The 13,020-nt window shown below is 41.6% G+C and overlaps 1 protein-coding gene across 1 annotated transcript in view; it reads right to left on the bottom strand.

The window, feature by feature from the left end:
• dnah6 (dynein, axonemal, heavy chain 6) overlaps positions 1-13,020 on the bottom strand; it is a 60,729-nt gene that overhangs the window by 4,702 nt on the left and 43,007 nt on the right. The window contains exons 65-77 of the mRNA XM_076728205.1: positions 12,681-12,914; positions 10,717-10,852; positions 10,352-10,518; positions 9,719-9,909; positions 9,403-9,563; positions 8,859-8,947; positions 4,556-4,702; positions 4,266-4,404; positions 1,510-1,629; positions 1,209-1,330; positions 681-810; positions 392-519; positions 112-297 (exon numbers count right to left, since the gene is read on the bottom strand). Of these exons, the coding sequence (XP_076584320.1) occupies positions 112-297; positions 392-519; positions 681-810; positions 1,209-1,330; positions 1,510-1,629; positions 4,266-4,404; positions 4,556-4,702; positions 8,859-8,947; positions 9,403-9,563; positions 9,719-9,909; positions 10,352-10,518; positions 10,717-10,852; positions 12,681-12,914 (1,950 nt within the window). The remainder of the gene's footprint in view (positions 1-111; positions 298-391; positions 520-680; positions 811-1,208; positions 1,331-1,509; positions 1,630-4,265; positions 4,405-4,555; positions 4,703-8,858; positions 8,948-9,402; positions 9,564-9,718; positions 9,910-10,351; positions 10,519-10,716; positions 10,853-12,680; positions 12,915-13,020) is intronic.

The following is a 13,020-nucleotide window of genomic DNA, read 5'->3' as shown; positions in this document are numbered from 1 at the left end:
AGGATACACAGCTACGCTGTACGTTCGACAATGTAAGACAGAAGTATAAATCAGCCTTAAGATGCACAAATGTGTTGTGTGTTGGTATTTCTTTCCATTTCTTATTCAAACCTGGATAAAGGAGGTCCTGAGGGCCAGGTCTCTGACCCAGGAGGCCAGGGGTTTGAGGGAGGGGTAGGCGGAGTTTGCCCAATGGGTGGGAACCTGGTTGTTCAGGAAGCTTGTGTATATACGGTCCATCTCCTCTGACATCACCACCAGACCTGCTATGGCTTTCTGCAGAGTCATAAGAGACACCTGGGAAACAGAAAATATTATACATCACAATGAAGTGGTGGAAAGATCAATGAAAGTATTTTAAAGTGCTGTTCTTTTCTGAGATATATGTCACCCTGAGCACTCTCAACAGGTTGTTGAATCGGTCTGTCTCTTGGCCCAACACGATTGTCAGGGAGTTAAGGCGGCCATTTTTGTCTCGGACAAACAGAGTTTCCAATGCCTCGTCCATGTCCAGACGCTCTGCACATAGGCAGGCAGACAGGCAGGGAAGCAAACCAGGAAGACAGGTAGACAGACAGACAAGAAGGACATGAACAGCACAGCATCAGGTAATGATACACATCCTCAACAAAGGCCAAGGTGTATGTGTGTGTCATGTATATATGTGTGTGTGTGTTTACCAGGTAGCTTGGCTAAGATGGATTCAGCGAGCTCGCACACTATGTCATCGTTACTTTTAGCTCCATCACGGGCTGTTGAGCGAGGATTAACATCCAGTATGGTGTTGATTAGAGTCACAGTTTCTTGTCGCTGTGGAGGCAAACACATAGTGACATACACACTCAAGGACACACATAGACATACTGCAGCATCCTTGTTTACTGATATTTTGCAGTTGCACTCTCACGCCTTCTGAACAGAAAGCAGTTACAGATTAAATCATGAACAGGCCCATAAATAATGGCATTTACTGGTTCAAATGAACTTTTTAACACATCAACACTCATCTGCAAAACAAACACAACGAAAACAAAGAAGTCAATTGGTTTCCAGCTTCTGCTCATATGAGTCTATCAAGAAAAGCATATCATATCAAATTGAATTATATATATTTAAGGTGGCAATTGACAGACTGACAGAGAGATGGGGATGTAGAGTTTTTGCAGATTTGTATTCCTTTTTTGTAAGATACGACTATTGTTCCTTACCTGGAAGGCCAGGTTGGCATTTTCATGCATGCCAAAGACCTCAGGATCATCTATTATTGGAAGACTCTCAATATATTTCTTATATTGCTCTAGCTCATCTGTCTCTGGAGCATAGTAGATACCTTCAACACACAAGCAACAAAACCATTCATCCAACGAAAAAGAAATGCAGATATACACATATAAACACACATCTGTTATAATGAATTTCATTATATTGCAAAGTGTTCCTGTTATTTTGTCCACACCCTGTATTTATACAGAGAGAAAGAGAGCAGGAGAGAGCTTGAGATGAAAATACCGGAGGAGGAGAAGGTGTAGCCGGGCTCCAGGGTTTCAGGTGAGAAGAATCCTTTGAGGACTGTTCTGAGGCAGCGCTGGTCCCAGGCATCCGTCACTCTGCCTCCATATGTGATCTCACCTGGGGAGACAGACACAAACACCACATGATGTTGTCAGTCTGTGTCAGCATTTCTGTGTATTTGTTAGAGGAGGCGGTGGTTTTACTGACCACCCCTGCTTCAGACCCAGTTTGAACCTGGAGTGCCACACTCAAACGTCACTTCAGGACCAGCACAATGAATCACTTATTCTACAGCAAACATTTTGAATAAGCCATTGAATATGTAGGCAATTTGAATATGGATGATTGACTGTCAAGTAAACAATGTCAGGAGAAAGCAAACCTGAAGAAATATTTAGCAATTTAAAAAAAACATGGATCACTGACAGTGAGCTACTTGATCATCACCCAAATAGTTATAGTACATGTAGTAGCATTTTCCTTCACACGACCAAGTGTATTGGGGGTTTTTGTTGTCCTGCTCTCCTCCTCCTCAGATGGGCAGTTTCACATTGCACCTTGTCACTCATCTTAATCATGTGTCTACCCTTAACCACCATCCAGCTCGAGGCCAAGGTGACCATTATCAGTAATAAGGAGCAGGAAAAAAGACAAACTCAGGCAATTAGGGAACGCAAGGGCATAAGGGTGTCACACACAGAAACAGATTAGGATTGCATTACACAAGTGTTTGAAAAAAAAAAACAAAAAAAAACCATTGAAAACATGCACATTGCAGCTTTAACCCCCCTCACTTGAATATTCTACAAAACAAGCATCATGAGCTATTCACAGGTTTTACCAAGCAGAGATATCCTTTGTTGAGAGACCAAACGTAATCTGAATTCTGACTGAATAATGTAAATATGACTATGTTAAAACAATCGAAGCACTTTCGCTCATTTGAATGGGTGGACAGAGTTATTGGAAGAGGCTTCGATCTGCTTCTTATGTGGAAAAACTGACACGAGACAGAAACGTGGGACAGTTTCTTTGCCCACCCATCTGAAAAGACATAAAGATTACATAGGCAGCTACATCATACAGTCAGTGCGCTTCACACAGACATCTTAATGTGCCACATATGGGTGAGAATGAGAGAGTGGGGGAGAGACATATAGAGAGCACTACAGCGGCACTGGACAGTCCACAAAGGAAACATTAAGTTGAAGAGCTTAAACACACAGCTACGATAACATTTCTGTTCTTGGGTGATGTGAAAAAACATAAAAACAGTGTGATACATGTCACAGGTTTTCATTAAAGGAGTGTCTGGTTTGTGTCCAGTTCTTTGACTTCTCATGTATTAATGCACAGCACAGAGAGGCAAACACGTATGTGGCTCGCACACACTGGCATGGAGATAGACAGGAGGCAAAGACTTCCCAGCAGGAGGGTAAATATTCCCAAAGAACAAAAAGGAAGATGAAACTCAATTTATATTCAACATTTACAATTTAAGACTTCAAATCTATACTTATTGTAAAGACAGTTATGTAAGACAGAACAGAACGGAGTGAATAATCAGACAAATCTCTGCTGAAGCCTTTAGCAAGCTGCAGGCGCGGTAAAGCTGGAAGCTAGATTATTAGTTTTTTTTTAACCAGAAGAGAGGAGCTGCTCCTCCGAACAGAGGAAAGGCAATATCATGCTTTGAGCCCAAATTCTTTGCCTCAAAGAGTTTGTAGCTCTGGCACACAAGAACTGTTAGAATTAAAGATTAAACCAATAACATAGTAGTGAGAAAACAATAAGAAACATCAATTTGATGCCGGAGTGGTGCGCTCCACTGAGACTGAACATAATCATTTGAAGGTGTAATTGAAAACCAGATTAGGGAAACAAATGAATTTAAGAGATATGATGTATTGTTCATGAAAGGGATCTCTTGCCTGTTATGGAAGTCAAGGACAAAACAAGTGACATAATCAAATTCAGCTTAAATTTCCTGTGTTCACATGTGTGCTCAGAGAATATTACATGTTAAGCAATAGAGAAAAAACAAACAAAGTGATCTCCTCTGTTCAGTTTAAACCCTAAAGCATAACCCTGCTACAATATGGTTAGAACAAAACTGTTATGTGAAATGTGGCATGTTGTTAACAGTGCTGTGTTCTAATTTAAATTACTATTTCACATACTATTTTGACTTCTTTATCTGCCATGCTTGACACAGAAAGAGAGCTTTGCGTTGCATGGGAATATCTGTTCTTTTAATTGTATCCCTACAAACACAAAGCCAAGAGGAAGAGAGCAGCCAAAGTTCACTGAGTGAAAGTTGAACAAACATGGGGTCACAGCTGCAGAACAGAGTGAAATCGTGTCACAGAACTGCCCTGCTTTGTCAGATCAGCAAACGTTTTGCCTTCCACATTTCATGTGAGGCTGAAAATGTGTGTGTTGTTGACAAAACAACAGTGTGTGGTCTGTGCCACACATTGGCAACACCACAAACATGTCATGCTAAGTGACAGAGGGAGACTGTTTCCATCCACACTTCCTGTTTTGTTTAAAGCCAGACAATCTGACATATTATGCAAAGTTTTGCACACTGGATTTTATGATTTTGCACTTTCAGAGCCAAATTAATACGTATCATATATAGAAAATGTGATTGGAGCAGGCCACTGCACATACATAATCCCAAATACATCAACTTGTGCTGTACATGTATGCCTGTACGTATATAGAGCAATGTGTGTAGGCTTCCCTACCAGTGATGTAAATGAGAGCGTCCCAAGGGATGGTGCCGTCTTTGCAGTACAGGTTGAGGTTGAGCAAAGCACACTCCCTGTCACTGTCATTAAACTCATAGCGGATGTTCCAGCCCAGAGCACCAAACTTCTTCCTCTCCTAACATATGCAAAACAAGACACATAATAGGCACATAAACAGAAGGACAGGCACATATCCGCACATACAGCACCATACAACTGAAACATATAGAGGCACACAGAGGAGTAATGATCAAGCACATGTGCAATTTTAAGAGACAGCGTGTAACCTGGATGATTGCATGGAAAAAGCAGATTCCAAAGACGATCTTCCTCCACTGGCGTCCCAGAACATGGTCTTCAAAGAAGCTGCTGGAGATCTCTGTGAAGGCCCTTCGCATGTTGGCTCGAAGGCCTTTAGGAGGCTCATTAGTCACCTGGCAACAGCAGCACAGAGACATACACAAGGCTTGATGGCTGTTATTGAGAAGGCTACAGTGAGTTGCTGCTCACACTGCCAAAAATGCAGTTCTCCCTCCTGGACACCTGTGCATAATGCCCATCCATCAGGTCTGTTTTGTTGATAATCCTGAAAGCTGGAAAATCAGGTACGATGGTCTATACTGAAGACACAACCTGATTCTCCAGATCTACAAACACAAGTCAAATCATACTCTTCATCAATTATCAATTATAGGAGAGTTAAGTTTTCAAAGCAGTAAATGGATATTTAATTGATAACATCAAAGATTACACACAGATGTTGGGACCTCACCACGTGGATGAACAAAGACAGACCTGAACAAAGGCTCACATGTAAAAGCTAAAGCCTGATAAAGATCTCAGGGCAGAGAACAAAGGAATAGTGCCAACATCTCATCGGCATAAGATGTGATTTGAATCCAAATCTTGGTTTCCGATTAGACAAGACCCACTGACACTCAGGGGAATCCCCATGACACAGCCATGGTGTCATCAAGGGTATAAGAATCAACACTCCCTGCTAAACCTTGCCTTTCCACTGTGATGTGAAGTTGCTACAGGAGGTATATTGTACTTTCATTAGCCTATGCAACAGTCCTTTAACTCACTGGATCAGTAAAAGACTTTGTGTTGACTGAAGACATTTGGATCCTCAAAAAGATCAGCTGTTTGTGTAGCCAGCAATGTTACTTTGCCTGCCGAAGGAAGTTTTGGATTTAATTTTACTTCAAGTAAGTCGACTCAAGAAATACCGCCAGATGCACCCAACTCCTGAAAAAAAGTCAGAGGCTTTTGTTTGGGCAGAGACAGATTAATAATAGAGTGACTGTAAGCTTCACTGTATATAGGCTTTACTGTATTGTGAAATTAATGGACTGCTGCGCTTATTGTTTGTTTTTGTGCATTAAGCATGTTATGTTGATCCTGCGCCTTTGGCTTTGTTTTGTTTTCGTTTTCTCCCACTGCGGTGAAGCTAGTAAGATGCGCTTTATCAATGAACAGACCAGTGCCACAGCTGACAAGCTCTGAGCTGAGTTCAGACGCCGGGTTTCTGTGTGATAAAGAGACAGTTATTGTGTCTTTCCACGGTAATTAGGATCCCCTCCCTGCTTTGCTTTGAATGCCTTTCCCTCTCTCTTTTGCCGAACCCACACATGCACACATACATGCATCTTTACAGGCATTCACACACACACCTTAAAGGTGCAGACAGCGGTGGTATAACTCAGCTTTGCTTGGTGCCATCTTAGCACGAAAAAGGGTTTAACTCACATGAAAATGTCCCGGATTGTTTCTATTATTTCAAGATCCTCTGATTCTGTGGTTTGTCCCACATGATCACATAGATCTCAAATGTCAACCTGATTTGTGGCGCTATCCACTATTAACAATTTAAGCAAACTAATAGACTTTGGAGAAACAACTAGGAGAACTTGCAGAATATGCAGGTACGTTAGTGTCCAACCAATGGATTTAGAGATTTGTGAATGGATTACATTTTGGGTCATGTAAGTTTTACTTACATAGGCCAATGAATTATAAACATTCCATCCTTCAACAAACCTCAATAATAAAAAAATCCTTTTCTTCTCCAGGCTCATTTTCTGACCATACAGCCAGGCATTGCTGGCTATTGAAACACTAGCTCTACCAGAATCTAGCTACCACACAACATCATGGACTGATTAGACCAAAATGCAGCATGTAGTATGCAGTATGCAAACAAAAGCAAAATCTGCAGTATGCCAAAAATACCTGGCTGTCGTACTGGTTCAGACAAAATCTCCAGTATGCATCAGACCAGTCTATCTTTTCTACTGTGTCCCACATTGCAAAGTGCTGGAGTGATCACAGCAACTAGGCGGGCCAACAATGGGAAGTTTTTACATTTTTCACATGCTATTTCATCACTAAATTCACTTTTGAGAAATCAACTGTGTAGTGTGAATATTGGCAGTCTTCTGAAAATTGATGACAATGTTTCCAGAGCTGAGAAGCACCGGAAGTGCCTGCGAGGGTGGTTAGCTAGCCAGCCAGCCAGTCCTGCTCACAAACCCCCCACTGTCACACAGATGACTGCAGCAACAATGGTAGAGGAAAGCCAGGCCCAACTCAAGACATTTGACTCAACTCCTATGCCTATGAATCTGCTTCCTTCCAGTCATCAGACAGGTGTTACCCATCTCTCAGGCAAATGCTCATCTTTCAGAAAATCATGAGAATCTACATTTAGAATTTATCTTTTTCCAGAGCTTAAGGGGATGTTACGCAATAGCAGTGGTTTGTCATTAGTCATGTTATTGTTTGCTTCCACTTTCCAAAACTGGAAACCACAAACTACAAAATACTACAGCTAAAAAGCCTACTGCAAAATAAATTGATTTAATAGTTTCATACTGGATACTATACTACTAATTGTTTGTACTGATGTTGTGACACTTCTTTTTAAGGAGAAGCTATTATCTTTGTTCAACTAATTACAAAGCACCTAAAATGTCTGAATTTCCAATAAAAGAAATGCAATCATATCCATTTGGTCTATTCCTTTATGTCTCATAATCATCCCATATCCCACAGCGGACACAACTACAATGCCATTATTTAATGCTTTAACACACAATAGTCAGGTTCCTCTTTTTAATTAATGAGATTTCTTTGACCTACTATGTCTGGAATACACAACAGTGCTGGAATGAAATATTAAAGTTCAATGCCAGGACAGGCATTAATTAAAACCCTAAAAACTCACCTCTGTTCATGACAATTATGTATTTAATATTTTTTTACACCTGCTGCTCTTATTGAAACTACCCCACAAAATTGTAATTTCTCCTAGACAAGGGAAGAGGGTGCAGGGACAGCCATCTTTATGTGTTTATGTATGTTATGAGCCCAAGGGTTATTTCGTTCGATGTTTTTAGTTCATTTGAGTATCATGCTGTCATACTGAAATGTCAGGTACCATTCTTGCAGTTATTGTTTATAAACCACCAAAGCACTGCCCAAATTTCTCGCCTGATTTTTCTGAGCACTTATCTATTATCAGTTCTAATTATGACAATATAATAATTATTGATGACTTTATCTAAACGGCTGACTTTCTTATCTAACTGGCCGACAGTTCTATGTGGCCATGGATGATCACTCCTCCAATAAAATAGACATCAGCGTGGTCTGCGTGCTAGACGACCTGCAAGGTTACCTGACCACACCATCAGGCATAGGCGTCATCGTCTTGCATGGGCCAGGGAGCATTTATGCTGGACTAGGAACCAGTGGACCTCAGTGCTGTTCTCTGATGAAAGTTGCTTCATGTTGAGCAGAAATGATGGCCGCCAATGATGTTGCAGACGTCAAAGAGAGCGCTATGCATCAGCCACTGTTGTCACCAGACGAGCCTTTGGTGGTGGTGGTGTTACAGTGTGGGCAGGTGTGTCTAGTCACTACAGACCTTTCTCAAGACCTGAATCCCATAGAAAACCTATGGGATCAGGTGAGTCGCTGTGTAGAGGCTCATAACTCTGTACCCCAGAACCTCAATGACCTGAGGGCCGCCCTTCAAGAAGAGTGGGATGCCATGCCTCAGCAGACAATAAGTTGACTTGTGAACAGCATGAGACATCGTTGTCAAGCTGTAATTAATGCTCAAGGGCACATGACAAGTTATCGAGACAATGACATTTTTTGTTGTGGTACACCCACCACTGTTGCTGGCTTTTGTTTCAATAAATTGCATGCTTCTACTTAAATGCCCTACTTTCATGATATAATATCACTGTGGCGTGAACTTTTTACATTTTCCATAAATTTCACCCGAAAGCCAAATATCCCTAACTTTTTGTGAGTCGTGTATGTGCCAGCTAGGTCGCTTCAAACCTCTGACTCAAACCTCTTGATTGTTTCTGAGGCCAGAACTTAAAGGCACAGAAAGGCAGCCTTTGTTAATTATGCAACATGTTTCTTCATACTGGCAACATTTGTCCTGCAGAGCAATCTTTGACAATCTGCAAATGAAATAAACTGAAGGGAGATTATACAATCTCTGTGTGTGTGTGTGTGTGTGTGTGTGTGTGTGTGTGTGTGTGTGTGTGTGTGTGTGTGTGTGTTTACCTTGACTGAGTTTTGAAGCACGGTAACTGGAAATACTTTGGTAGGCATGGAGCTGAGAAACAAGCGGAAATTCTCGTGGATTGATGTGTCTGCACAGGAAGAGACAGGAACATTATTGACCGATAGACAAAAGAATGAAGAAGCTAATCAATATTTCTCTGATTACACAGACAAACATTCAATTAAATACCTTTCAATTTATACAAATGTGAAAAACTAAGGAAACACCCTTAAAAACAACAGTCATTTAGTTATTTGTTACCCTAAAGCTTGGATCTGTTGTGTTGCATGTGCTAGTGTCTTCTACGTTTTCTTCATGTTTTTTTCCCTTTGTTTTTTTTTTTTTTTTGAATGTAGCCATGCATCAAAATCATACAATTGAAACTGAAATACTTTCACTTTTTTTCCTGGAGCACCGGTGCAAAATACAATCACAAATGGGTCAGTAGCCACATCTGGAATTGGTGTCATGATATTCTGCCTTTGTGTGACCATGCGTGTCATTACATGGAAGTGTTTCAATGCTGATTCAGTGTGGCGGTACCAGGCTCAGTGAAGGTCTTGATAAGCTCTTCCATGGCTAGCATCCAGGAGACAGCCAGATGACAGTTCTGCAGGAAGACCCATTTGCCACTCTTCAGTGCTTCATGGATCATCTTCTCTGCTATTGGTCCCTGGCCTTGACCCAATGAGATGGACTCAACTCTGAGAGAAAGGGGAAGATGGAAATACCCCTGTGATCATGTGCAAACAACTGATCATCATACCAAACTCCTCCTTTCTCTCTCCATCCAGACATCTCTATCTGTCACACCACCTCGACCTTACGCCACATGTCCCACCTGTCTATCTTATTTTACCTGTCAAGACAACCTCTCTCTTTTGCAAAACGCTGAAAGGCCCCCATTGGGTCTGATCCTGTGCTGAGAATGAATATTAGTGGTGTGGAGGGGGACATATCACTGTAGAGGTTTGCCAGGTCAACAGGAGGGTTTTCCACAAACTGCTTCCCAAGGCTGACAATCACAAACTCGGTTGCTGCAAACACCACCTGGAAGGATGAAGTACATCAAAAAATAAGGGGAGGAAGTAAATCATAGAATAACAGGACAAAGAGGACAAAAAGTAAAACGGCAGTCAGGATAAAAGGGCACAATATGTGCATGAAAGAATGTGACAGATGAAAAGGCAAAGAGACAGCCTCAATGTAAGAAAAGCAAGTAAGAAATGACTAAACAAAAAGAAAGATGTCATAACAAAGAGGACTAAGGAAGACTGACATTAAGAGAAACAGAAATAAAATGCAATCGGTAAACTAGATGCTTTTATAAGTAGAGGACAGGACATCGCTGGCAAGGAAGGCTTTCTTTTCTTGTAAGATTCAGTGGCAGGTCTGCTTTGCCATGTGAAAGCAATGACATGGACAACAATTATTCTCATTTTAACACCAAAACCTTCAGAAATATCTTTCCATAGACTTCATCTTGGCTTACGTTCTCTTCCATGAAACTCTTGATAAGGATCAGCTTCTGGAAGGCTCCCAACCTTTCACTCCAGTAACCTCTGACCTCCTGCTTCGCCTCATTGGACTTCCCGAGAGGAGGCAACTCCGACATATAGCCTTCCCAGTCCTCTGGATTAATAGATGCTTGAAAACGTCCTAAAAGAGAGGCAACTGTTATCTAATGCTACACGTCTTCGTAGGTGATTTCATAAGACCTTTGCCCAGCTGTGTATATAAAGATCTGCATGCTACGTTGTAGAAGAATGATTAGAATATCTAAACCTGGCAGTGAAAAATTATGTTTTGTAACATGGGAATGTGATAGTCAGAACAGTAACGCTAGGTTTGGGTTACCTAGATTGATGCGGATATGCATTCTAGTGATTTCCTTGGAGATGTCTTTGAAGCAGGGCAGTGTGTCCTCCAGCTCACAACATGTCTGCCAGTAAAAATCACTTAGCCATGGCACATCTGGCCGTTCTGCATAGTCCTACGAGAAGGGGAAATGGAAAAGGAGCCAATTACAATAGTAAAGGAAGGAGAAGGGGAAAAGATGGAAGACAGACCTTGAGAAGAGAAGCAGTAAAGAAGAATTAAAGCATGTCAATAAAACTGTGAAGAGAAGATAATTCAAAACATCTAAGGGTGGTAGACAGAACAGATAGGAGATGGCAATGCTGTGAAAAGGCAAAGACAATTTCAAAAAGCATTCAAAATAGCAAAGGAAACGTTGATGATGGATGCATCGAAGGTGTGATGCAAAAGACTGGAGACAGAAGTGAAGGAAAGGAAGGGAAGGACACCATTAGCATGAGAATCACAGCGGCTGACAGGCAGCACCTCCAGCCTAACTAATGTCATATAAATGAGAGCCAAATGGTGGCTGAACACAGGAATATACCCCTGGGTGGCACTGACTGATCTGTATTGTGGCCTTAAAACCATCTGAACTCATCAATAAAACCAGAGCTAAATCTCAAAGGTCCTTTTAATAGTTGCTCTGTACTTTCCCCTTCTTAATTGCCCGAAACAATGGTGCCTCAGCTGCACACCCTTCTGCCCCACTGAGGGTTGGGAGGAAAGATAACAACTAAAAGGGGAGACAAAAGGTGATTATTCAACGAAAACTACTGAAATGTAAGAAAGTTGGACTATTTTTAGGTCAAATGGACTCAGTTCGGATGACCTCATTTAGCCTCTGTGAAGGTGTTGAGAAGTGCCTTATAGCATTTGACTTGGGGTACTTTGCATTGATTGCTCAAGCCCTATTAGCATGCTACATACAGGTTATATGGCCAGCTGAGAAACAGAGATACTCTCCTTTCCTTATCTCTCCTTCACAGAAATAATTATTTTGTCAACCTCTCTGCACACACAGACTTTCTCATATGTTCTTTTGTCTCTTGCTCACTGTGTTTCCATCAGTCTCAGTGGTTCTTCAGCAATAAGCTGGCTGAGAGAGAGAGAGAGAGAGAGAGAGAGAGAGAGAGAGAGAGAGAGAGAGAGAGAGAGAGAGTGAGAGTGAGAGAGAGAGAGAGAGAGAGAGAGAGGGAGAGAGAGAGAGGGAGAGAGTGAGAGAGAGAGAGAGAGAGAGAGAGAGAGAGGGAGGGAGAGAGAGAGAGAGAGAGTGAGAGAGAGAGAGAGAGAGAGAGAGAGAGAGAGAGAGAGTGAGAGAGAGAGAGAGAGAGAGAGACTAACTGCGACTTTGTGAAAAAGGACTTTTTTTCTATCAACTCAATCCAAACATAAGAGGGAGAAAGAATGAAGATACCGCCTACAGGCCAACCTGGGGGGATTTTCGAAGGGGAAAAATAAAATGGCACCTTGTTTATCTGCAGTTTAGAGGATCCAGCCAACAAACTGTAACAAATTTCTCTATTTTCGTCTAATTATAAGAATACTGAGAAGCCAAAAAAAACAAAAAAAAAAAAAAGAAAAATAAATATTTTCTTTCATTCAGAGCTCATGACACATTATATCTCCATTCCTGCAGGCACTTGCGCCTTATACCTTGCGATTTGTTCTGGCATCAGTGGTCCAATCACCTCACTGACAGCTGGCCATTCTGGTACATTTAAACTCTGAATGGCTGAACCAATGCAGCTCTTCTCAATGACTCTGCAGTCTGTTGCATCAACTACCATATGCAGAATGCATGTTTAAACAAAGCTTAGCTTGAATTGTGTGGGAAGGGTATGTATAACATAGTAAAGATGGATGTCACAATACAAGTTAATTGGACTGTAGAGCTAAGATCAATTAAAAATTGAATAGGTTCAAGTCTGACTGGAATTTTCTCACTTGATTTCCCACCTTACCTTTTCCAAAGAGGCAGCTCCTCTTAGGAAGTACTGCCACTCAGCATCAGAGATTTCACCACGCTGCCTCATGACCTCCACACACAACATGAAGCTGTAGATTAGCTTGTGCTGCTCGAAGAGGCCACGGGACACATTGATGTAGGAGGTGAGCAGGATCTGGTCCAGCAGGATCTGGAGGCGCTCTTCTAACACACTGCTCTTCTCTGATGTCTCAATGGTGGAGTTAAAGAGCTGAGGGTGGAGAAAACAAGGCACAGCAAGAATGGGACAGAGCCGAAGAAAATTATCATGTTCCAGATGGAGATTTGTCTGCGGCTTATAATATGAAGCCTGGTGA

This window comes from Chaetodon auriga, chromosome 4 (assembly GCF_051107435.1).
Source record: "Chaetodon auriga isolate fChaAug3 chromosome 4, fChaAug3.hap1, whole genome shotgun sequence".
NCBI lineage: Eukaryota > Metazoa > Chordata > Actinopteri > Chaetodontiformes > Chaetodontidae > Chaetodon > Chaetodon auriga.
Note: the sequence above shows the minus strand (reverse complement) of the source record. Positions and strands in the feature narration are given on the sequence as shown.